The sequence below is a fragment of the Zootoca vivipara genome, chromosome 2 (assembly GCF_965207765.1).
Source record: "Zootoca vivipara chromosome 2, rZooViv2.hap1.1, whole genome shotgun sequence".
Taxonomy (NCBI): Eukaryota; Metazoa; Chordata; class Lepidosauria; order Squamata; family Lacertidae; genus Zootoca; species Zootoca vivipara.
Genome location: NC_142584.1, coordinates 94,088,486 through 94,115,959, shown reverse-complemented (window position 1 = coordinate 94,115,959; position 27,474 = coordinate 94,088,486). Strand labels below are relative to the sequence as shown.

Below are 27,474 nucleotides of genomic sequence, written 5' to 3'. Positions count from 1 at the left end.
TACAGTACAGTACTGTATTGTATTATATTGTATTTCTGCAGAGGGACAAAGCCCGCTGTTCCCCTCAACCCCTAACACTACCTACCCTAGACTCCAGGAAGGCAAGCAGCATGCTCTTCCCCTGTGCTATCCAAGCTACTTCATCTGTCCTACTGCTTGCTATCACTTAAAGGCAGCTGATAGCTGGTAGAAAGGAAGCAGACCGGAAATACACAGGTCAGTAACTAGCATCTACCAACTGTCAATGGGGAAGCTAGTTTACAGGCACAAAGCCAGAAAAACATATGGACAGGTGTATAAGTAAACAAAAAGACTAGGCTCCATATTCATGAAATCCTGTATATGTAGTGAAAGGCATTCTAATCATGGCTGTCTAAAATCACTGTGCAAACCAAGGTTAGGCATAACACATTTATCATATTAATTAAACAGCGGAGGGAGGTCTGTGTTACAACGGGGGAGGGGATTCCAAGAATCCTTTGATACTGCAGTTTCTCAGCGCAACTAATTTCCTTGCCCTTGTAGCATATCCATTTCCCCAGAAGCGACTAAACAGACAGTCCAATGTTTTTGAACAAATCCAGAGCTACAGTATACACATTTTTGGCAGAAAGAAAGTTAATAAATCACCGAAGATTCCTATAACCACATAACGTGGAAGCTGTTGAGGATCTACAATGTAAGTTCGTTACTTCTGTTGCTCTACAAGCCAAGGCTGGGTGAAAAGCCAAGCCTTTAAGCCGGGTGAGATCCATCACACCATCCCACAATTTCCACTCCATAATTTCACTATATGGACAACTTTGGCTCTGATTAATTCATTTCTGGAAATGTGTTTAAGGAATGACAATTGCTCCCCATGTGTAGAGACAACACAGTCACTGTGTCTGACATGGCCTTAAGAAAAAAATAAACTAACAGGAGATGACTTTGTGATTTTGATTCTCACTGTCAGTATGAGAAAGGAAAAAAGCTGCTCTGTACATTAAAACCACAACCACACACCATACAAAAACAATGCTAATTACCCTTGAATAAAGTGTTTGTTGTTTTTTATCTGAATAAGCTCTTATTTATAAAAACATTTACCTGGCACAGCAATATATATGCTTTGGAGTGACATTTCACTGGCTAGCAATCTGTTTGCTATCAGTTTGGAATAGATTCACACTAAATGAGTTAAGCTGGACTTGATCTGATCCGGGCCAAAGTTAAGTTTGTTTAAAGATTGGTTGCAATTTAAGTTAAGGGTCTGTTCTGTTACCAATGATACCATGCCAAATTTGCAAATACGATACGTTCAGCTTTTAAGGGTGAGGTGATAGCATTAGGATCCAAGGAAGATAAGAGTTCCCATGGATCTTTGGGAGCCTGCATCACAATCCAAGGCAACTGTACCTCCCATGGATCCCTGTGCCTAGCAGCCACAAAGATATACAGCAAGGCCTCTGCAGTGTAAGTCAGTATGGAAAAGGAAAGGCAGGGATCAGGTGTCAGGCTCTAAGCCTAACTTCAAAGGGGACATTTTAATAGACTCTTGGGCTTTCAAAATTAGGGAAGTTCATTTCTGAATCCTCCAGTTCTAAAGTTTAGAGCTATCTTGTTTGATTCAGTAAAGTGATTGGTTAAAAAAAATGGTTAAAAAGGCTCTAAAGGCTTTTCTCATCCCCCCTTTTTTACTTGAGAATCTGATGCCAACACCTGAATCTTAATGACCACAGTAAATGTTGGCCCTTCTTTCGAGAGAGAAATGCAAAATGAGTGACAAGAGTTAATGAACATTGATCAGACCTGTAGAAAGTGTGGGACTGTAGCTGATGTGAGGTAGAGTAAGCTAAGCGATGATGAATTGCCCAAAGCCACTCAGTGAGCTTCCGCAGTGGTGTATTTTAAATGTATTCTTTTAGATAGTAACAGATTATTTTTATATTTCATGTCACTGGTAAATTCCCCAATGAAAAGGTAATAGAAGTACTGCAAATAAGACAAAAACAAATATTGCTGAGAGGGGATTTGATTCTGAATTTTCCAAACCTAAGCTCAATATGGTAACTCCATGTACCACGCAAGCGTTCAAGTGTTGTCTAAGTTACTTATGTGACTCATCAGGTAGAAACATCACTGGCTGTGAAGTCTACAGATGTGGCCAATTACATTTGTTGCAGGGTGATACCCAATGCTAGTTGGAGCAGATCCAATGAAATGGGTGGACATGGGTAATGTTCTCCATTAATTTGAATGGTTCTGCACCGAGTATGACCAACACTGAATATCACCCACAGAGTTTTGCTTTCAGAACAGAGTCAACAAATTGTTATTTTTTTTGTTAAAGTCTATTGCCACCTACACCTCCCCTTCACTTCACAGTTCAAAAGTGGTTTGGGGCTTCAGGATTAAAGCTTTTTAAAGGCGGCACCAGTGATGTTTCCCCCTTTCTTTTCTTTAAAAAAAGCTGCTGTGCCAAATCCCCAAACCACTTTTTGAAATGAGGGGAAGATAAAGAGCAGTTTAGGGTTGGGGGCTTTTTAGAAGGAAACTCTGCAAAAAAAAAATCAGATGTCGTGTGTGCCACTTTGTACTGTAGCCATTTTAAAATAAAGGGAGTATTCTAAGAGAATTTAAACACACAGTGAAATTAACTAAACAGAGCCAAACTATTGAAATTTAAAGCACCAGGGGTATTTTTGTTAAATTGCTAGATTTAATATTTTTATTGGCTTGCGTCTTTACTGCTGTGCCCAATTAACCTGTATTGTGTTTCATAATACACTAGTGAATGTTTTGAGAAGTTGGCATGTTAATTTAAGGCAGGTGTATCAGCTGGCTGAAAAGCCAGTTTTCTATGAATCCTTGGAAAAAGAGTTTGCGGCTTCCAGTTAAAAGAATGTGTACATAAAACCACCATCTGATAAAGCTTCTTCTTCACCCTTTCCCCTATATCTCAGCAGCTGAAATGTTTTCAGTGCTAGGAGCGACTACACAGGCAGACTGGTAGTTTAATCACAGAAGGTGGAGACAAAAAACAGCAATGGGCATCCAAATTAGCAGCAAATTTCAAAGACAGTAGAATATTTCTGCCAACCAGCAAGTTGTTTGTGGAAGATAAGAGGCACCCTGTGTGTGTCAAAACAACTGATCTAGATTTCAAAGTCCACACACCGTTACAAACAGTTATGTCTGCAGCATTATCTGTTCTGTACATGTCAAATACTAAATCAAGAGGTACACATGGCAATAAGGTATACCTTCCACGTTGCTGCATTGCGTCTGAAGTAGGCGAACATTCGCGTGAACCAATTGTAGATTTCATTTAGTGTTAGCTGCTTTTCTGGAGATTCAAGAATGGCCTGTAAAGCAATTAAAACTCAATAATGATCTAAGACAAAATGAGCAGAAAACACACTTGCATATTTGTTTGAATAAATAAAACAAAACGTGACTCTTGAGCACAAAATCGAAAAGAAGGTTTCATGCTACAATCTAAGATTAATGGTTGTATTTAATAGCTCAATGGCAAAATTCAAAATGGAATTATCTAATTGTTTTGAGTTTTATTTCTGTTTCCTTACAGAAATATTAATTTATTAGTCATTCATAAAGCAGAATCAAAGAGAAATGCAAAACATTTCACTAGCTGATTAAAGCTTAGTAATTATTTTGAGCTCAGATTAATTCTAGGGATCAGAGATTACTGTAGCTTGTGATAATTGACTTGCCATCTTTAAACAGGCTCATTTTCACTGTTGTGTGAAATGAATTTCCTAATAATCACATCGTATAGTAATACTTAATCAAAAGCAATTATGGTATATGTATTTCAGTTGTGAGAGAAAGAAAAGAACCTTATAGCAAAGGCTTCAGCATGCCAACAGGCTTTTCATCTGCTCTGTCTATAGCATCACATATATGTAAAACCCTGGATCCCAGCAGGGTGTTCCGTTTGTTCTCACTTACCTGCCTAATTAAGGATGCATATGTAAAGGGTGGCCTGACTTCTGCATTCTTGTAGAATTCTTGGTTCTGCGCAAGATCTGCTAAATAAAAGTACAGGAGTTCCCTGTATTACCATGGCCCACAGTTCACACGAGCAACACACAAATGAGAAGAATGTGAGAATCTCCCTGCACATCCATCAAGTTACCTGAAGAGATGGGCACGTTGTATTTGTCAGAGTACCGCCTTCGGATAGGTCCGACATTGTGCATGCTGGTAGTAGTGATGACAGAAGGTCCCTGGGAAACAGGAGTGATGGGTGCTGTTGGGGTGGTGGGGGTGTGAGGTAAGCTCTGTGGAGAAGCCTCTGACGCAGTCTTTGAAAGTGTGACGCTAGATACAAGGTTCAGCTGTGGAAAAAGCAAAAGGAGATGTCATTAAAAATATTTATCACAATTTGCTCCCCTTGATCCATAGGAGTGGTGTTGTAGTTAAGAGTGTGAACTGAAAACTAGGAAGTCTCTGGTTATAAACAATGTTTGAGCCATGACCTTAGGGCAAGCTACTATCTATCTTTCAACTCAGCCCCAGGTTCCCTTCCATTGTAGGTAATAAGATGCTTTAAACACGTGAAAACAAAGGTAGGCAATGTGGCGGCCTCCAAATGTTGTTGGACTATAACACCCATCATCCCTGACCATTCCAGCTGGGCCGATGGGAGTTGTAGTCAAAAACATCTGGAGGGTGTTAAATAAAATGACAGGTATTTTAAAATTAAGTTTAACCATTTTTTATATTAAAAAGCACACTACTTATACTACTGAATGCCCCCCAAACTAAGTATTTACTATGACTAGTATCCAAAGATGCGCCAAGTCCCTATTTTCATTAGTGCAAGGATTTATGCTTGCAGAAGCAAACTTTTCCTCCCCTCACACACCCCTTTATCTGTTCTGGGTCGTCGTCCCCACCAGCCAATTCTCCGCAGCAGATTTGGGGAGAGCATGCAGTGGAAGAGAACAGGGAAGTTCCATTTTGCAAGAGTAAATCCTTCAGCTAATGCAACAAGGGCACGGGATACCACCCTATGGTTTTAAGTTAAGAAAGAAAAGCCATTATCTTCTTCACATTTGACCACATTTGGGTCCAGTGAACATTTTCGTATAGATATGATATGAGGAAAAGATCAGAGTTTTGTCTCAAAACTAGTATCATTACAGACTTAAAGCAGTTTTTGATACGAATCCATCTTCCCGTGAAAATCTGAGAGAAGATGGAAGAAAAGCACAATATGGGTGTGTGTGTTTTTATCCTCAGCAACTAAGCTCTTGGAATGATTTGCATTGAAAAGTCTGCATGGATGTAAAAGGTTTAAATTATTTTCTTTACATCATGGTTCCAATCCAGTTCTGCAGATTCTGTCATTTTTAACAACAACTAAACAAAAAGACATCAGAAATGTATCCACACATTTTTTTATACCACACCCGGTTTGGTCCCAAATAATACCATTAAGCCTTCAATCCTATACTCACTAACTGCAGCAAATTCTATTGAACTCAGTGGGGCTTCCTTCTGAACAGCCATATATAGGATTATACCCTAGCATCTTACCTATTAAGTCATCTAAAGTACTGTATTTTTAGCTCCATAAGACACACTTTTTCCCTCCCAGAAAGGAAGGGGGAAAGTCCATGTGTCCTATGGAGCAAATGTGAGAGCCAGAGCCTGCGCCAGAGCCAGAGCCCACGCCAGAGCTGCGCGCAGCGGGAAACCGGCTCTCGGCCTGTTTCCGTGACAGCAAGCAAGATGAGAGGAGAAACGGAAGGGAGAGCCTTCTGCCCCTCCTCCTAGCTTCCATCCTTCCTTCCTTCCTCTTTCTTTCTCTCTCTCTCACCCCTTCCATCCGTCTGTCCTTTCCTTCCTTCCTTCTCCCTTTCTTTCTTTCTTGCTTTCACTCTCTCTCACCCCCTTTTCTTTCTTTCTCTCCTTCCTTCCTTCCTTTCCTTCCTTCCTTCTCTCTCTCTTCCCACCCTCCTTCCCCCCTCTCTTTCACCCCTTCCTTCTTTGTCTCTCTTTCTCTCTCTCTCTCTCTCACCCCTTCCTTCCTTCCCTCCCTCCCTCCCTCCCTCTTCCAACTTGAATAAAATATTGGGGGCAGATAAGCCCCACCTCACATACCGTATTAGCCATTCTCAACCTGTGGGTCCCCAGAGGTTGTTGAACTACAACTCCCATCACCCCTAGCTAGCAAGACCAGAGCTCAGGGGTGATGGGAGTTGAGGGATGATGGGAGTTGTAGTCCAACAACATTTGGGGACCCACAGGTTGAGAACTGCTGCAACTGATCTCAAGACGAAGTGCATGCACACTATAGAATGACAATGCCCATCAACATGGGGGACGACGACGACTTCCTCAAATATTTAATGGAGGGCAAAGGCATCTGGGCCTCTAGGAGTTGGCTGCTATGCCTAAGACAATTCCAGAAAGCAAAAAAAAATTTTTCTTGTTTTCCTCCTCTAAAAACTAGGTGAGTCCTATGGTCGGGTGTGTCTTATGGAGCAAAAAATATTGCCGGTTTGAAGAATATTTATTGGGTTAAGAAAAAACAGATCATTTTAAGAATCAAGGCCATTTTTCTAAGAGAGTATACAAAAGGCCCCATGAGGACATCAGAAAATTTATATTCCATGTGTAATACATGGGTTACTTAGAAAAACAGATAAACTAATCAGTTATCTACAAGCAATATCCACAATTTTTTTTAAAATTAAAAATGGTACTATATAACTAGACAATCAACATGGCCAGCAATTGGCTGCACGGAGTGCATAGTTGAAGAGTGCCGATGTTATTTCCCATTAACACAGATCTCATTATACACAGAGGACTCAAAAAGTATTCAAGACAAATGAAGGCTCATAGGAACTTTGGTGACAGAGACACAAGATGACCCTTAAACCACAGTAACTAAATGGAAACCTTGATGTTTAGATGCAAACAGTACAGAATGTGTACTTATGGCCTACAATGGTACCTCGACATCCAAATGCCTCAACTTCCAAAGTTTCAACTTACGAAGTCGGCAAACCCGGAAGTCTTTTCGCCGCATGCGCGTTCTGCACCTGCGCAGAAGCTGCGCGCACGGTCAGCGCATGTGCAGAAGTGCAAAATTGTGCTTCTCGCATGCGCAAAACGGACGCTTTGACAACCGAAGGATTCGGCTTACGAAGAGCACCGCGGAACGGATCGCCTTCGTAAGTCGAGGTACCACTGTACTTTTGAGTTTCCCACTGGGTTAAACAATGTGGGAGGGCCATCCTAACTCAACTGCCAATATAAGCTACTGTCAGAATTCATGATGTATCAGGCTACTCTGGAAAACCTCTCAAGGAAGGGAAAATGAGGTATGCACACCCATCTCAGAGCTTGGGATACGAGAGGTGAAGCAAAGGGTAGTAGGTGTGCCCCACTCTGCAACATTTCTCCATTTACAGAACCTTATTTTTATTTATGTATTCAAAACCTTTTTATAGCACCCTTCATTAAAAATTCCAGAGTGGTTTTCCACACCCAAATCCCAATACAATAAAAACAGTCCATTTAAATCCAATAAATTCAGGGAAAACAGCAACAATCACAGTAGCCAGACAAATCTCAATGCCTTGGTGTCAACGGGCAGCCAAATTACACACTGCATTTGCATATCTTCTTCCATACTTAAGACACAGAATGTTATTTCATAACCAAAAGTAGTCGGGGGTGGGCCAGAGATGGTTTGGTGTTTAGCTCTTTCCTCCTGAAAATCGCTATCAAGCTGCAATTTGCCCCCAAAGTGCTGTTTGCCGTAAACAGCAGCTGGAGGGCACATGTGTGACTCCTGGCAGGAGAACAATGTGGGAGGAAAGGGTGACACTCTTGCACCACAGTCCCCCATCCAGATTGCCTACCGCATGCAACTGTGAAAACACACAAGTAATGTTTGGTTTCTCCCAGTCCTTTCCACTTATAGAGCAAAGGGAACAAGCTACACCCAGGAAAACTGAGGAGCGAGCACATGTCTCATGGAAACTTGGCATGCGAAATGTTGAGGGGAAAGAGGCAGCAACAGGATTTTTCTGCACACAGCAGCATTTAGTTATGAACCGAACTTTGTGGAAACGAGAGCTGGGTGGTTGGATCCGTGATCTGATCCCACAGTCTGCTCACATGTCCAAGAAGAAAGATGGGAGGTTTTGCTTTCAAATCACGCAACTACATGAAATGACGGCTGCAGATTCAGAAGCTACCTTGGACAGTGTTCTTGCTTGAAAATATGAGGCAAATGCTAACTTATGCACCAGATAGGCTATCTTAAGTTACTTTATTTGGGATTGCATCAATTCTGTTATGCCCTCCTGACATCTAACCAACACAGAGGGAGGGAGGGAGGGAGGGAGGGATAGTGTACAACTGAGAAGTCTTGCTAAGAAATCAAATCTACCCTATTTTATCTCCATTGTTAAAGTAGGTGTTTTTAAACATCACAAGCAGATTTGAATCAATTTCCAGTGCTCTTCCATTGCATAAGCTCAGTAGATTGGCTCTCCTGCTGTAAGGAGCACGGATACTGTTTCATCATTACTGTTCAAACCACTCAATTTCAAACAAGTTCAATTCTGTTTTTACTGTTTAAAAGCTTAAACATTTAATCTGTTTCTACTAGGAAGCTGGGGAGGGGGAAGCCCAAAGGTCAATGTTCTCCAGTTAAATAATTTGAATTGAGTTAAATTTCTTTAGGCTTTTCAGGGTAGGTAGTACAACTAGAAATAAACACAGAAAGTGAGGAAGAGTAAAGGGAGGGGATGCCTCCTTTAACAGGCTTGACAAATGACACTGCGATTCACACCCACTGCTGGGCTGCCACTAATAAGCTACAGAGGAAGCAGCCAATCTCAGCTAATTACCAGATAAAATTGTATTGTAAGGACTCTAATTAGGAGATGCTTATGGAGGTGATCTAATGATTAAACGCCGCATTCGAATGACCCCACCATCAATGTGCAATGGTGCAAGATGTCACTGGAATATTTTGTAGAAACAGTAATTTTATTTCAAGGGGGGGAGGCAGTAATATTTGTAATAATGGCTACGAGGTAAACTAATTAAAAGACAGTTCCTAGAGGAAAGCTGTGGCTTTGAGCAGCTGTGGCCGTTCCAAAACAAAGTGCCAAATCTCGACAGAGGAACTGCAGTCAAGTGGAAAATTTCTGCCTGACCTCTGCTCTTGCTATTAATTTGCAGGAAAACTAATGACACATATACATATTCCCACAAAATTGTTCTAATTGCTAATTTGCCAAAGGAGCCCAGTTTCCAAATTAAACATGACTGCAATCTGAGAGGGAAGAAGAAGAAGAAGAGGGGGAAGGTGGTGGAAGGTAGGAATCTAGCATAGCATTGTGTTTCACCTCCGACAATAGTTGGGAGACAGAACCAACAAGTTAATGAAACGATGACCTCGTCACTTCCTATAGAAGTTTTGCTTGTCAGACTTCTGCTTGATGATGATAGCATCTCACATTTTTCAAGAGGCCAACCTTGGTCAGCCACTGTGCCAAAAATGTAAAGGGGTAGCAGCAGAGAGAATTTACACCGAGTACACTTGAGAATACACTGCTTCCATTGCCTCAAAATTCAGTTATTAATTGTGAACTGGAGCAGAACTACTCTATGAATTGTGTTGGTTTTTGTTGGGATCTAAAATATTAATCTTCATTACAAACTATTAAATCTTAATATCATCATCAATTAACAATGAAAAAGCCCCATCTAGACTCTGGCTTTGCAGCAGCCAAAGATGATTATGCAGGGCAAAGATCAGGAAGGGTTTGTACTGGGAAGGTCTCTTTTCCTGATGGAAATGCCACGCCATTTCTCAATGTTTTCATTTTCTATTTAAAAACATGCGACTCTGGTTTCAAAAGCTGCTCCTAGAGGCATTTGACATACACAAAGCTTCCACTCTGAGGGGAATTTATTTTGAGTGAGACAAATCTGAAGCCAGGCTTTATTATTGTGGAGAATGGTCCTTAACTTGGACGTGTTAGTGCAAGCTTATATTGTCCAGGCATTGATGGCAACTAGCTACTTGTTTTTGTCCCAGCAACAAGCAGACCAAGCATTATTGGTTTACATCTTGTAAGCGTTGTCAGTAAGTGACACTGTGTGGTTCAGAACCTGCTTGAAACGGTTGGGGTTTTGTACCTGAACATAGGCAATATCTATGAATTAATAAGTTACAGGTAGGTAGCTGTGTTGGTCTGCCGTAGTCGAAACAAAATAAAAAAATTCCTTCCAGTAGCACCTTAGAGACCAACTAAGTTTGTCATTGGTATGAGCTTTCGTGTATCTGAAGAAGTGTGCATGCACAGGAAAGCTCATACCAATGACAAACTTAGTTGGTCTCTACGGTGCTACTGGAATGATTTTTTAAAAAATGAATTAATAACTATTTCTGTTCTCTCCTGCTGATAAATAGCTGGCTCTGTATTCTGCCTAAGGATGGATCCAACACTAGGGTTGCTATACATCTGGAGTTTTCTGGACTTAGCCGGGATTCGGCCGTCGGAAATGGTGTCTGGGTGAAAATCACTAGAATGACGAGGAAAATCTGGACATATGGCAGGCAACCCATGTCGGAAGAGTAAAAATAGCTCAAAACCTTTAAAAAAAAAAAGATCTTGGAAAAAAAATCAGCAACTTTGGCAAAAAGAAAAGAAAGCTCAACAACAACTTTGCCAATAAAAAGCTCAACAACTTTTGTGTCTGGATTTCCACTTTTTGAAATATGACAACCCTAGCCTATCCTACACAACTCTAAAATGTGTGTAATTACCACAACCAACCGAAGTCCATGTAGGAATATGCACCAGTTTCTGGAATATCTTCTGACAATTCTAATGCAACTCTGCCTACTAAACAGCTTTAAAATAATAGGTGGGTGTAGTATCCTAAAATCAGATGACCAAGATCTTCCTATCACAAAGGATTAACAAGCAAAATAACACCAGAGCCAATTTCTCACTGCACTTTTAAGCCTGCAACAATTTAACCTGAAGTAGGCATTAACACACACCCCCCTCAGAAAGGCTCTATTTTTTTCTGAAAGCTGCCTTGTGTTCCCATCAGGGAATAAATATATAATATAATAAATATATAATAATAAAAATCTGAATTTTCTCCTGCTCATTTTAAAAAGAATAATTTTCTTAAACAGAGTAAAAAATAAGTCTTACCCAACCTTACCTTACCTTACCAATGCTGCATAAATCATTAAGAGTATTTTTACACATGTATGTTTGTACGCATGCAAACACACACAAAAGAATGATAGTTAAAATGGCTTCCATTAGGTTTAAGGTAATACATGCAAATGGTGACAAGAAAGCAGCAGACACACCAAGAGGACTAGCAGATTTCAAGCGGGGGGGGGGGGGGATCATACAAGCTATGCTGAGCCCATCTGTGGTGCTTTAGGACAGCAATTTCTCCACTGTTGATTCTACCATTCTGATCATGGCTAAAACAGTTGCTGTAATTGGACTTCAGAGATGGATACCAATTGCTAAGCCACAGAAAGTGGATGTGTGTTGGGACTGTTAGATTTAGTGTGCTTTAACACTTCATCCACAAAAATTTTTCAATATATATATATATATATATATATATATATATATAATCTGCACGCAACACAGGATTTGGCAGGCAGCAATCACTTAGCAGGTGTTGTTATTGGCAGGGATACTAAGGAAACCCAAGTTGAAGAGTGGGACTTAATGAAAAACAGTATATAAAAACAGCTTTTGTGTGTTGCATTTGCAAATCTCTTTTTATTGCTACATATCATTATTTTTCAAACTATAAAATACAGCTACAGCAGCTAAAATGCTCAGTCATTACCTCACAGTTAAAAGGCTATTTTTTAATGCTTTGTTTTTACAGTTGCTAAAAACAGGATTTCAAAACAATCCTAATTGCTGTGGTTAGGGTAAAGGAAAATACATAAAAAATAGCCAACAGTTATGTCAGCTCTATAAAGACGGATGTACTGCCAGGTATGCAAAAAACACTTTTGAGCCAAAGAAAGAAGAATGTATTCCTTCTCTCTTTCCCGAGGCACAATTTGTAGCTATGAAAGTGCCATCTAAAAGCACATTGTGCCTTGGTTTCCCTCTGTCATCTGAACCTCATACATGAATGAAAATAATGGAACAACTATTGCATTAAGCATATCGATGCATTAGAATATCAATGCTTCCAAATTCTGTCATAAACAAAAACGTCACAGAGATTAAGAGAATACTGGATAATGGAATATTCAGCTAATTTTTACTTCAGACACTGAAATAAAAATAGTGGTGTCGACTGCTGTAATATTTCTTTGACAATACAGGTCAACAGTAGGATGTAACAGAAAGCACAGCCACCTTTTGATGTGTGCCTTGAACACAGGGACAGGTATTCTCCAGCCACTTCCACTCTTGGAATGCCTCACACAACAGGAATGACTAGAACAGCAGGTATCTTAAAATGGGCTTCCCTAAATCATGGAATAGACTGTTTGAGCCTTCCCTTCTAAAGCAAAGCAAAGATTGACAGTTCATCTGAGGACACGTTCCTTCACTCCCAAGTCTCATAAGAGCCAGCAGACTAACAGAAAACAGAGGTATACAAGAGTCTTGGAGTGCCTTAAGGTTCATGGAACTCCCGCCTAGTCAATCAACACAACAAGAAGTGGAAAAGAATACAGTTTTCACCTCCTGACCCAGTCAGGTTATGAACACAAGGTGGGCTGTGTAGAAGAGATCAGGAAGAAGGCTTCTCTCAACATGGTCTTAAAGACATGAAAAGAGCTATCATTTCACACCATCCACTGACTGTGAATTCCACAAGCAAATGGGGATCTCAGAGATAAGGTTTGGGAAAATACAGTTGACTGCATGCTACAATTCTCACCCAGTTCAGGGTATGTTTGCCTTTGCTTTCCTCCTCCACAGGCATACCTGTTTGGTCCTCACGGTATACCTGCTAACTTGCTCACTTGCCTAACCAAAAAATTTTCTTAACGAGAGTGCCTTCTTTTTGCATCCTGGCAAACACCTTGTGTGTACACCCCACCCACACCCACCACAGTTGAAAGCTGTTTATAAAGTGAATGCTTTCAACACGCACTTATTGGAATTATGTTCACTTCCGCAGGACCTTAAGCATGTGGCTGATATATGATAGCTGAGGAAGGTTGAAGCACTTCCAACATGCTGCAAAGAGATCTCTTATTTTAAGGAGATAATCTCATACATGCTTCTCCTTGTGATTATATCTGACAAGTTGCTGCTCTCTGTGGTTGGATGGACTCCTGATTCATTGTGTGGCGCTGGGAACTGATCAAAGAGTTCAGCAAAATATGGTGCTAATTTATGTACCTAGTCAAGACCAAAGCACTTGACTAACGAGAAACACCTATGGCAACCAAATAATAGACAGCTAAAGCTCATATTGTGCAGCCAGATCCTCAATTTTTAGCTGATGGTGAATTTTTAATGCAAGCATTACAAGCCCCACTCAGTTGCAATTTTACATCCGTGTTTTATTAGTAAGCTTGCATCAGTTCTTACTTTCTCCTTTAAAAATAGGCAAAGATAGTAAAGTCAGTTATAGGGAGAAGGAAAAAATTAATTACTGGGTGTAGAGAATACTTCGCATTACAGTATTGGTCATCAGATCTCTCCCAGGCAAAGTTCTATCCTGCTGAGTTAAAAGGAGTGAGGTCTAGCCTAGACTCTGTGATGCCTTTGCTATTTCCCCCCTCACAGGGAAAGCACAATATGCAAAACACTATATTCCTACATTTTATAATTAATTTTTGAATGCTTCACCTATACATATTTTAATAATTTCTGATTTATCTGATGGTATCTATAATAAAATTTTCTATATTTCAATAAATGAAAAGAAGGCCGTTTCAATCCAACAACAGAGTGTCACACAATATAGGCCTGTCAGGCACCAATTTTTACTTCTAACATGTAAGTTAAAGGATAAGGAATTTATAATGCTGCCTGTGAACGAAACCACTTTTCATACACAAATGTGATCTTTCCCCCCCCAAAAGGGTAATACAACAGTACATTTACATAAACTAATCCAAACAATCTATGTATTTGACAATGGCAAACCTCACACAGACTGCCTATTGTTGGTTTACATCTTGGAGTTCTTTATGTTGGCTTGTAACACTGCTCTAGCTGTCAAAGGTTTGACTTGGACTCTAAATAAATGGTTATACAAGTGCTGTGCAGCGATATTGGACTTCTTTGGAAAAGAAAACCTGCTGTGTATGAATTCAAAAGCTATTAATTTTTCAGTCAAAAATATTCATGCCTATTTCTTTTAATAGAGAAACACTGTGCTGAGCAACTGAGAGATAATGTTGACTAGTGGTACAGAATTTTCAATAGAGCAGTTAAAAATAAATTTAGTAGGAGGTCCCCATCAAAGCTATAATTTTCCAGAATGTAAAACATTTTTAATACTAATCAAGAAAGTGCATCCTCCCTCCCACATTGCCTAGATCAGTTTTTTCCCCCTACTGCTTTTCCCTGTTTATTGGCTGTGTTGCAGTACTTATCATGGCATCCCCAACTGGTACGGCTGGAGCTCACGGACAAAAGTTTCTAGATTTTCAGCAGCCAGATACTGGTCAGATGTCAGAACATTAACTTCCTGTCAGGGGGGACTCCCTACAGGGAGCCTCTCCCTGTCATCCTGACCAGCACTTCGCCCAGTGACAGCACGAGCAGCGAGTCAGGAGTAGGGAATGAGGAAGAGAGTGGAATGGAGAGAGGGCTCAGTGAGGTGTCTGAGCCCTGGCAACGCTATGGGGAACAGCGTCAAAGCCTTGGCACCACACTGGTCGAGAGTCAGCGGATGAGGGGCTCAACGAGACGTCAGAGCCTAGGCGCCGCCCCAGCCAGCAAAAGGGGAGACCTCTCCTTCCGGCGCCCGAATTGAGGCACGCGCCCACACATAGGATGAAGGGGCGGCATTTTGGGGTGCCCAGGCTTTTATGCTGGCCGAAAAGCAGACAGCAGCCATTGCCAGGTTCTGAATAGGACTAGGCAGTCATGTTTTCTGCTATCTCTGCACTGTAAATAGTATGTACAATAAAACTCTTAAAGACAGAGTGGACTGGAGCGTCTTTACTCGAGAGTAGCCGCAACAACCCCCTGACCCTTCCTACAGATTATAATCCCTATTGCGTGGGTGATGCTTGTCCACGTGTCCACTATAAGAAGCCTTGAAGTACCTTTCCACGAAGTCATACAACATCACCAGCAAAGGTTTAGCTGTGCAATTATAAAGCTGGTGTTTAGTGTGGGCCAGGGGTATGTGCTCAGTTGGGCAAAGGTAACCTACATGTTGCTCGAATTCATTTCGAGAGTGCTACCACCTTGTAGAGAAGAGGGGTGGGTGTTTGATTATGGGTCCAAGAAGAAGAAGAAGAAGAGTTTGGATTTGATATCCCGCTTATCACTACCTGAAGGAGTCCCAAAGCGGCTAACATTCTCTTTTCCCTTCCTCTCCCACAACAAACACTCTGTGAGGTGAGTGGGGCTGAGAGACTTCAAAGAAATGTGAGTAGCCCAAGGTCACCCAGCAGCTGCATGTGGAAGAGCAGAGACACGAACCTGGTTCACCAGATTATGAGTCCATTGCTCTTAACCACTACACCACACTGGCTCTCAGGTACAAGAGAAGAAAGAAAGTTCATTATTTCATATTAACAGAGTTGTCGTAGAAGCTCCAGATATTAAGAAACAAGGTTCTTACCAAAGAGAGATGGAGCTCTCCAACTAAGCGTCCCCAAGCAATTCTCTGTTTATCATATGCATATTGTTTAGTGTTTGTTTGTTTTTAGAATAAGGGATTACAGGAAAGCTGCACATAAGGAGAAAACATATCTTAACTGTGCATTATACTTAGAGAACCATTATGCTCTTTGCATCACTCTATAAGAATCTACTCTGCAGAAAATCCTTTAATAAGATGGATCAAGAGAGTGAAAGGGATCAGGGATTCTAATAAAATGTTTGATCTTATGTTAAAAAATTAGTTCATCAGTCAGAATCGAAGTTCACATTCAAAAATTTCAATGAGCAAACATCTTAAATGTAAGATACTTTAATTTTACTCCTTTACCTTAAAATTCCTAATTGCTTCATGCGATTATTCTAAACCAAGGCAGTGATTTGGCTTATGATTTTAAGATCTGTAAGATTTAAAGGTACACTGCTTTTATTTGCTTTTATTCTGAGTTATGAGACTATTAATTGATTATTGATGATCTATAGTCAATTTTAATCAATATGCAAATTGTAATCAATACGCAGTGATATAGCACAATAGTAAAGTATTGGTTTACTTGTTTTTTACTTTTTTGACCAGTCTAAATAAAACGAACACAACTAACTAGATATATGAGATCCATGGTGATAGACATAAATACAACTCAAATATACAACTCAATATTAGCTCAATATTAGCCCAGCAAATACGGTAACCTGCCTATGAGCAGTTTGTAGACCGAAATTAATGTCTGAAACAGAACACATTATTAAAATAGAGAACATTAAAAAATATACAGTATAAGCACCCTGCACCTCTGTTTTCCTAGAAGGAAATGTGTATTTTGCAGGTTCCCTGGAGAATAAATTGCTCTAGAACAGTGATAGGAAAAAAAAGGTGTGGAGAATACCGGTAGTAGGCTTTTTCATATTCAAAACCCCTTAATCTTTTTTTCACCAATAAATACACTTCACATAGACTTAACATACTTCAGTAGGGCCTGTTTATGAACTACTGTGCTGTTCACCACTATCTCATATTCTCCACTTTTTTGCTGTGCAACTTTAGAGTTATTCTAGACTATGCTTTTAGGAGATGAATTATCTCCCTATAGGGAAGAGACACACCTAAAAAAGAGATGGGTGGTACTGGTGGAAGAGACTCTTGAGAGTCCCATGGACTGCAAGAAGATCAAACCTATCCATTCTGAAGGAAATCAGCCCTGAGTGCTCACTGGAGGGACAGACCCTGAAGCTGAGGCTCCAATACTTTGGCCACCTCATGAGAAGAGAAGACTCCCTGGAAAAGACTGTGATGTTGGGAAAGACTGAGGGCACAAGGAGAAGGACGAGATGGTTGGACAGTGTTCTCGAAGCTACCAACATGAGTTTGACCAAACTGCGGGAGGCAGTGCAAGACAGGACTCTAGTCCATGGGGTCAGAAAGAGTCGGACACGACTGAATGACTAAACAACAACAAGTGTTGCTTTCTCCTCATAATCTTGCAAACTGTTCGGGATTTCTTTCTTGAACAGAGTATGACATACTCCTTCGAGCATTCCTTATGGCATGAATCCAAAACTGATTTATTATATAGAATATGACAGGTGCTATATAAATATTAGACGATTCTGATCATCTCCATCACTTTGTGCTTGTTCATAATCTATTTAAATATCTGGCTTTTATAAAGTGGGGATGGGATTCCATAAGATGGTTGACCAAGTACTGTGGTACATGCTATCTGCATCCCTCACAATATTTATTTCACCCTGGTAAAGCTCTTCATTTATTTTATACATGTAAATTAGGAGAACAGCCTCTGAGCTAGTTTAAAATGTATGCTTCAGTCCTAAACAGACTTAATGGGAGCTCTCATTGTGCTCAGTGGGACTTATTTCTGAGTAGACAGTCATTTCTAAAATGGTTAAAGCATAGCTTCAAAGTCTACTCTTTAAAGTCCAAGTGAGCTCACAGGTAAATGAGTAGACTTGTTGGCTTAGTTTTTGCAAAATCAAATCAAATACACATAAAACACTATGGGTTGTATTCAGCGTTTTGTTAGTGCAAGGATTTCTCTTTGCACAGCAGAGCATTGTTCCCCCTCTCCTCCTCCCCTGCCCCCCAATCTGCTTGGGGATTTCCCCCTAACCCTCTGTACAAGTTCTGAGGACAGCACAGGATGTGCACAGGGGAGGGAGCAAAAAAGGAGAAGAAAGTGCATGTCTTCACTTGGATGGGTATTTTAAAGTACCCCGCACTTCTTTTATGCTATTAGGTGGGAAAGGGGGCTGTTGTGAAGCTTTATTCTGTCAGTGCAGATACTTACAGGCTGAGGTGTAGCTTTTGGTTCAGTTGACTTTACATGTAGGTGTGTCATCATAGCTTGCAGGCGCTCTTTGTCTTTTGAAAGCTAAATAGGAAAGAAAAATGGCGTAAGTTATTTTTGTGAACAGAATCCAGAACAAACAAACAAAACTTATTAATTTCTCAGAAATGTTATATGGCGCCTCTCTCTCTCTCTCTCTCTCTCTCTCTCTCTCTCTCTCTCTCTCTCTCTCTCTCTCTCTCTCTCTCTGTGTGTGTGTGTGTTTGCAACAAAACTCTAGTTGCTGGGTATCAGCTTTTGGCAAAGCAAAATGCATTAGCTCTCAACTGAAGCAGCTCTAGACCTGCTGGCACCAGTGCGTTCACTGCAGCAGTGACAGCTAAAAGACATTAATGAATCATATTTGCTCACCAACCCTGTCCCAATTCATGGGCAGGAGGCAAAGCACAAAGGGAAACGGGGTAAGTAAAAGAAGTGTGTGCTCTTTTGGTTAAACTTTTAAAATAGACTTAGAAGATTCCCTACCCTCTGCAACTATTCCCCACTGCTCCAATGGTTTTGCACCCAGCATCTCGATGAGAATGAAATGCTGCTAACACTCAACTCTTGAAAAAAAATTATTGAAGGTGCAGCAAACTTTTGTTCTCGCATAGAACAGGAACTGGAGAAAGCTTTAATTGTGGAAGGGGGGGGAGAGAAAGTAAGGCTTCCTCTTTTCTTATTCGCATTTGCCTCAGGCCACCAAGATGCATTCAGTTTTGGGTATTAGTTACAGGTAGGTAGCTGTGTTGGTCTGATGTAGTCGAAACAAAATAAAAATATTCATTCCAGCAGCACCTTAAAGACCAACTAAGTTTTTTATTTTGGTATGAGCTTTCCTGTGCATGCACACTTCTTCAGATATCCAGGTATCTGAAGAAGTGTGCATGCACACGAAAGCTCATACCAAAATAAAAAACTTAGTTGGTCTTTAAGGTGCTGCTGGAAGGATTTTTTTTATTTAGTTTTGGGTATTGTTATGGGTTCTGTCCTTTATAGCACTGACTGGGTGCTGCTCATACAAAAAAAAGTTTTGAAACTCAAAAGACAATTGAGATGGTATGTTGAAGAAGTTCTTTTGCTGGTGCATGGACCTCAAAGCACAAAATACACATATGTATGGTTAGGGCCTTTGAGCGAAGCATTATGCAACAATAAAGGCTGCTGGATTACCTGTATTCCAAGTTTTCCACTCAGGTTATAAAATATTTGGACAGGTGTATTTATTCATTTTAAAATAATGTATTACATTTCAAGAGATTTCAAAGCTATTTGCATTTTTAAAGCAAAATCAAACATTTAGCGGTATAGCTAAAACACATAGAGCTAAAACAAATAAAACATTAACCAGTGCAGTCCCATACATGCCTTACTCAGAAGTAAGTCACAATGTTTTTAATAGGGATTCCTCTCAGGAAAGGGGGTATAGGATTATGCAGAATAAATTTCAGGAGCCATGGAAATGAGCGAGACAGATAATCAGATATTTAGAGCAAGGGCAGGACTCTGTAAGTGAAACATCTGAAAGACTTCTGGTTTCAAGACAGAAAACATAAAACAAAGAATGAAAGGATTCTTTGGGGCTGCTTTTCTGCGGGTCAAAAAGCAATACTAATATAAACCCTTAACTCCATTAGCAACTCCTGTCTATTCAGTTAGATCATCCAGTAGAAGTCGCAAGGGCTTGTTAAGCCATGGATGTGAGTAAGCTGTCATCAGCATGGCACCATAAAGGGCTCCTAAGGTCTGGAAGTTGTGGCTGCTAATGGTATTTTGTGGAGTGGGGGTGTGTGTGGCTGCACTTGTAACTTGTGACTAAATGGTAAACCAGAGGGCCACTTTCAGGGCTATCCGTGTTATGAATTATGTCTTTGAGAAATTTTCTCCTCTGTGCGCATTGTTCTCTGTATACTACATACTGTGCACATGCCTATTCCATAATGATTACATACTGCTAGTAAGCAATTCCGCAGTGGTTCTCCCAAATGTGCAAACCACAATGGAAGTGACACATTTTTCCTTATATTATAGCAAACAGGGTTTCTTGTTTGACACACTTTCATTTACTGTTTAAGGATCAATTCCTTGAAGGAGGAGAAAATCATGTATTTGTGTGTGGAAAAGCCCTCAACCTTATGTGAGTGAGTTATGAACACAGCTTAGGCTGCAATCCAAGCCCCCTTAGTGCTAGGCTCTGGATTGGGCTAAAGTGCCCCTCCACCCAGCCGCGTGGGCCTTTGCCAGTTTACGAGAGTGTCACCCCAATGGTGCAGAGCTCCCTGTTCCACCCACTGAATGTGCAGACAGGCGGAAATACCTGGATCCCAATCTTGCCTCACTGTTTTCACTTGATGATCTGAGCCAGCTCCAGGCTGCTCCTGCCTTCTGCCATGAGTGATGGAGCTGTGAATGCAGGCCCCTTCAGGAACACAGGGACCTGTCATGGTAACACTTTGCATTTAATGCTCACTTCTTGTATGCAGGGCCAGATTTCGGTTTCATGAGGCCCTAAGCTCCTGAAGGTAATGGGGCCCTTTATATGTCCAGTTGTCCTCTGTCAACAAATTGTTGCTGGGTTTTGTTGTTGAATATATGTTATATGGTAATTTATGGACCTAATAGGTATCTACAGTGGTACCTCGGGTTACAAATGCTTCAGGTTACAAACTCTGCTAACCCAGAAATAGTACTCCAGGTTAAGAACAGAAGAATGAGAACAGAAATCGTGCTTTGGTGGTGCGGCGGCAGCAGGAGGCCCCATTAGCTAAAGTGGTGCTTCAGGTTAAGAACAGTTTCAGGTTTAGAACAGACCTCTGGAATGAATTAAGTTCTTAACCAGAGGTACCACTGTAAAGCCATTTGCACATAACAGTTCATGCAGAATGTAGGCACCCTATATATAGCAATGAGCAAACCAGTGATATTTTAGGGAGCAGGCTAGCAGGCAAGGCCCATTACTTACACCATAGGAGCCTACACAACACAAAACACTGTTGCTGTATGTAGGTTTTATTTTATTTGTTTTTCATTTTATACTTTGGAAATGTACATTCGTGTGTTTTTTCCTTTACTTTTTTTGGGGGGCCCAAGAGAGTGGGGCCCTAAGCTATAGCTTATTTAGCTTATTTAGCTTATACGGAAATCCGGCACTGCTTGTATGTGCTGCAATGGTAACTGGGAGCCTCCCAAGAATCGAAACAAACATCAGTAAGTTTCAAAAAAGGCATGGTTTAACTTGTTCCAGCACAATCCCTGGTTCACCTGTGATAACAAGCCTCATTGAAATAGAAACTAAACTCTGCTGAAGCCCTGCTTCCTGGTTGTGTAGTAGCAGAAAGAGAGGACATGAGTGTCAAAGGCTCTTAGCAATGTCATTCTTCTCATGCACATAGACTGCACTGAACCACAGTTTAGCATTATTTGCGATTGAAGCCACTAAGTCAGACTATTGGTCCATCTTGTTAAGCATTATTGATACTGTTCAGCAGCCCTCCAGTGTTCGAAACAAGGGTCTCTTTCATCCCTGCCTTGAGATGCCTAGAGCACAGGTCTTGCATACAGGTGATTTAACCCCTGGCATTTCCAGTTAAGAGTATCAGGTAGCAGGTGACAGGAAATATTTCTGCTACAGACTCTGAAGCGCTACTGCCAGTCAGAACAGGCAACAGCATCTGAGATTTTTAAAAGTCTGAGCTGGTATAAGCTAGTTTCCTATGTATATATGGAGGAAGGTTGTTCTTAGTCCATGAAAGCTTGTGCCTATTAAAACGTGCTGGTTTTTAAGATCCTACAAAATGTTACATTGTTTTTGCTGCACAGACCAACACAGCTCTTCTCTAGGAATCGAGAACTCTGCTATCTTTCAAGGGGTCCAATCTAGCAGAGCTAACAGAGAAAAGGCAAAATATAGCACATGGGGTTTTAAATCAATATTTTTGTGAGAATAATACCCAAGGATAAATAATAAACTACAGTTTAAATACTTCTTTCATTTGGAGATGGAAGTGCTGCAGAGGACATGAGAGGTAAAACTCCAAGTGTGCAAGTTGGAGGGTCTCAGGTGTTCATGGCCGGGAAGTGCAATAATATTACATGACATTTATTTTCTACTTGCATTTCTTGGAGAGTTCACAGGAGTCAATCAATGCTCCTTTTGCTCTACCTGTTTTGCAGACAATGCAAGCAGACATAATCTCAGGAGTCAAAGGGCTAACTTGAGATCAGTTAAGTCAAATCTACTACAGACTATGGTCAGCATTTGCTATTAATTAATACAGGGATGGGGAAGCTCCAGACATTGCTCATCTCAGATTCCCATCAGCATCAACTGGCATGGCCAATGGCCAAGAATAATGGGTGTTGCAGTTCAACAACATCCAGAAGGCTACAAGTTCTCTATTCCTGAACTAATGGGACATATAGTCGTACCTTGGAAGTCGAACAGCTTAGTTCTCGAACGTTTTGGCTCCCAAACGTCACAACCCCAGAAGTGACTGTTCTGGTTTGCAAACCATTTTTGGAAGTCAAACATCTGACGGGGCTTCCAATTGGCTGCAGGAGCTTCCTGTAGCCAATTGGAAGCTGCGCTTTGGTTTCTGAATGTTTTGGAAGTCGAACGGACTTCCAGAATGGATTGCGTTCGACTTCCAAGGTACGACTGTATATCTGTTCACAGAAGTTTCTAATGGTGGAAATGTTCTGGCTAATCATTTATCTGTACTCACAATTTTATTCACTTTAATCAGTTAATTAATTTTGGCTTTACATGTATTTTGGGATCACTTCTCACGTTAAGATTTTTAAGCCATGGGAAACCATTCACACTCAGGCTCGAAACTGTGTGACAGCTAACCCAAAAGTATAGGAGCACTTTCTACAAGCCAGGAACCTGTCAGAAGCACATTATCTCCCAATGTGAGGTTTTGCATAGAAGTCTTTGAAAAACACTGTATGAAATAGAATTTTCCAGATAATTGAACAGCTGGATACCAGTGGTGGCCACACCAATATTTCAAATTTGCTACCCCAAAAGAAACCTCCTAGTCCTGTCAACTGCTTAAATAATATTTAGTTGATTAATCATGATTGATTGATTGATTGAGTGACCAAACAATACACCGCTTGACTGTAAAATACCCCTCAAAGAATAAAGTTAGTAGATTAATGTAAAGGCTAGCAATGGAGGCAGGCAAAGATGACATAAGGTCCTGCCCCAACTAGATTGTCCTCGCCTCACCCACTCTGTGGGAAGGAAGGTGAGAGGTGTGAAGGCAACGATAAGATCAAGGCTTGCTATAGATGGGTGGCTTTCTTCTCCCCCCCCCCCAAAAAACACTCCAAAAGAGAAGCTATACACTTTATACCCTTCATTTGTTTTGGTATTTTAAAACTGTGAACTGCCTTGGAGGAACGGCAGCCTATAAGTGCAATTACAATTGAGAAAAAGAAATGCACCTACGTTTAAATTAAATCAAACATTTAAATTATGTAACTAGATTTTTTTGATATAGGTATTGCTTTAAGTACTGCTAGAAGTGTGAAATCACTCGCAATTTACACAACAAATATTACCACTCATTGCTTAGAGGAAAGACCATCTTTAATATTTCCCTTTCCCGTGCTCTATTACTTAACAAACTGCAGCAAAGATAGCCCGAATACATATGAAATTGCAGCTCCACCAATCAATTCTAATCACCAATTAATCAACCCAAGTTTTTGTTGCTTAAGGCAACAGCTAAACTAACGACGGCTTGGAGCCCCACGTCTGTTTATTTATTTTAAAATTATATTTATATCCCACATTTCCTCCAAAGAACTCAAGGTGAGGTTAAACAGTTCTGTTTCCCATTTTATCCTTACAACAACCCTGCGAGGTACGTCAGCTGTGATGAGTGACGGACCTGTGGTCATCCATTGAGCTTCATGGCTCTAGTCCAACACTCTTAAGAACTACACCATACTGGCTTTATGTAATACAAGACTATTATATCATAGTGCTGTTCTAGTGATATGATCATCATCATGACAGGCAGTGTGATCTTGGTAGCAGTTCTCAAGGAAGAGCCTATGTACCGTATTTTTCCATCTATAAGGCGCCCCCATGTATAAGACTATTTTTGGGGACTCTGATTTTAAGAAAAGGGGGGGAGATACTATCCATGTATAAGACGAGCCCAGATTTTGAACATAATTTTAGAGTAAAAAAAAAACAACCACAGTCTTATACACGGAAAAGTACGGTAATTGTGCATGCAGGAATCCCAGATTTGTGTGGAGGCAGCAAACCTGGAATGTGGGACAGGTTATGGTGTCATACTAACTCCACCTGCACTTTACACAAATAGTACATTAAAAATGCATTGCAAAAAATGGGCCCTAAAACGATGAATTTTTACAAGGGACTTTCTTTTTAAAAACAAACTAACACAGAAATTTGGTGAACTGAAGGAAATTGACAGATTGGTCCATCCGGTCCATCCATTGCTATTACATTTTTCATTATGTCCCTAGACTGTTTTGATGTCAGAAGTGGAGGTCTTCCAGGACTTTTGAGCAAGAGCCAGAGACCCCTAATAATCAATTCCCTGCCAAAGTATTTGTTTTTCTCACAAGGTGAGGAGGAAAAGAAATGGATGAGGAGCCAGATCTTTTCACCTGACTGTAGGCAGTATCTCACTGTGGAATTCAGTCTTTTGATACTCAATACTATTTCACACACACACACACACACACACACACACAAATTGTTTTCACCTTTCCCCAAAAATTGTTTACACATTTTTGTTAGCACATTTTGAAGCAAAACTGTGTTTTGTTTCATATACTTATTTGCAGGAAGTGCAGATTACAGAGAATCACATCAAAATGTGAACCAAGATGAATTTCCCTGCACTGTCCCTAATAAATATCACTACTCCAGACTTTATAGGAAGATTTCTGTATCATATTGGCATCTAATGGGGAAAAGTGCCAACAGAGTAAGAGATTAATAGTATAGGAACTGGTCCAGTGTGTCATCTAAATCCTCAGTAGTTACTGTCTCCTGGGGATGAAACCCAGGGAAGGAGCAGGAACAGGGAGTGGACCATAAGCTCACCGATTCCCTCCTCTGTCTGGACAGCAGGAAGGAATCAACAACTGGACCAGAAATCCTACATTTTTTCATTTCTAGAAATAGTGAGAAGTCTGATTGAGCCTAAGGCCTGCTCCTAAGAACTCCCTGTTTACTATCCTGGGAAGAAATGACCTACAAGGCTGCTAATTTAGGGAACCATCTCCCTACGGCAGGCCTGATATTTTGAGTGCTTTCAATTGTGAAGCCCTATTCTATTACTGAAATACCTATATCTACACACACACACACACACACACACACACACACACACTTAAAAAAACACCACAGGAAATTCACCTTTCTCAAGTTGCACTATACAGACAATATTTTCCTGATAAATGACCTCCTCTGAGCTTACCAGCTTAAATTCCATTTTTTTGCAGCCAGCAAGAAAAACCTGTTCCTAACTACGTAACATTTTTCATAAAATACGTCTGGCTGAAGTTTATCATTCCTGCTGTGTTTGATTTTCTCAAAGAAGTTGTATTAAAATATTGTTAATACTAATAAGAAGGCGTCATGACCATGGTTTTGCAGAAAGTAAAATTTAGGAGGATATCTGGACAAAAGAATTCTAATTTGTGAGATAAGAAGATAAAAGGGAATTTTTTAAATACAAGTCATGGTTATCTGGGAAAAGGAACAACAAAAAGTTTTAAGTGTGTTTTTGCTGATTTTTCTCTATAACTATTTGAAGCTGTAAATGACTAACTCAGTAAAATTCCAAATGTAATTATCTTCTGCACTTAGCCCACGGCTTTCCATATATCTCTACATTACCATCTTGCATACAAAATAGGATGGATTTTTAAAATATTTTTTAGAATGGTAACTATAGAATGTACAACATTGTTTTTAATTTGTCTTCTTTGGCTAACCTTTTGCCTACTCTCTTGCACACAAAGAAAGTCAATCCATAAAGAGCAATAAGGCATAGAAGGATTTGAAGGATTTTAAAATACACTTAAAAAGCAGTGATAACCATACTGCAGTTGCACATCTTAATTCACTCCCTTAATAAATTATATGTAAAACAAATCTTTTTTTCAATATATATAGAGAGAGGAATTCATATATATCAAAGTTGTGAATTACAGTCATGCCTCGTGCTACGTATGTTTCATGTTGCAGCTTTCCAGGTTACGAACGCGGCATGCACACAGAGAAGCGATTTGCGCACTTCGCACACGCACAGTAGCAGCACTCTACTTACGGACTTTTTGGGGTGTGAACGACACCCCGAAATGGATCGCGTTTGTAAGTAGAGGTACCACTCTGTGTGCGTGTGCGCGCGCGTGTGTGTGTATATATATATATATATAATTAAATGTAAAGAAATGAACGTTTAGCTTGATGAGTAAGACAATCTCCATTCCAATCTTGAGCAAGTCTGAAAACCAGTACTAGCCATTTCCATGTTTTCACCAATTCTACACACTGGAATAAAATGTATACACCCCCCCAAAAAAAGTTTCAGTGTTAATTAATTAAAAGATAAATTAAGTTTGGAAATTTTGAGTAATGTAGTGCATTCAAACTTCCATTTTCTTTTCAGCTTTATATATGAATAAAGAGGGATCCAAGATGGCAATCTTTTCAACTTTTTAAAATGATGGAAGCTCTTCTTTAAATTATAGTTGGGCAAATCAAAATTCATTTCATCGGATTCAATTAATACTGGGAAATATTAATATAAAATATGGTGTTTACCTGCAGCTCTAACTGTTGTACAACCTGCATTTGCACTCTACATTGGGCTGTACTTCTATCATCCAGCGCATGCTCACTGTTGAGATGTCTGTAACAACATAAAAAAAATCATTAAGTGAAATGGATAAACAAAAAGGGAAGTAAGTATGTAAGTACCAGAATGAGTAAAGCAGCCCAAAGATTACACCCAAAAAATCAGATTATTTTTTGGAACAATACCCCTGTCCTGGTTCAAACAGTGCTTGTTAATATGAGTCTTTGTATTTTCAATAAATGAATGTTTCACATTAGTGACAAAACTCTGCAGAAGAGATTTCCCCGCCCCACTGATAAGAAATACAAATATGACTAAGGAAACAAGCTAAACATATTTTTACATCTATGTAGAAAAATGATGCTGGATAAATTGGTGCATGTGACAGATCATCACAATAGACAAAAACATTCACATGGCGGA

At 40.1% G+C, this 27,474-nt stretch overlaps 1 protein-coding gene across 44 annotated transcripts in view; it reads right to left on the bottom strand.

The window, feature by feature from the left end:
- FOXP1 (forkhead box P1) overlaps positions 1–27,474 on the bottom strand; it is a 544,444-nt gene that overhangs the window by 23,994 nt on the left and 492,976 nt on the right. For 36 of the 44 annotated variants that reach the window (XM_060271340.2, XM_088662398.1, XM_035106633.3 and 33 more), the window contains 5 exons: positions 27,018–27,105; positions 18,152–18,235; positions 4,142–4,343; positions 3,955–4,034; positions 3,246–3,347 (listed from right to left, as the gene is read on the bottom strand). In XM_060271340.2, coding sequence (XP_060127323.1) covers positions 3,246–3,347; positions 3,955–4,034; positions 4,142–4,343; positions 18,152–18,235; positions 27,018–27,105 — 556 coding nt within the window. The remainder of the gene's footprint in view (positions 1–3,245; positions 3,348–3,954; positions 4,035–4,141; positions 4,344–18,151; positions 18,236–27,017; positions 27,106–27,474) is intronic. The other 8 variants (XM_088662407.1, XM_060271348.2, XM_088662406.1 and 5 more) reach the window with 1 other exon arrangement.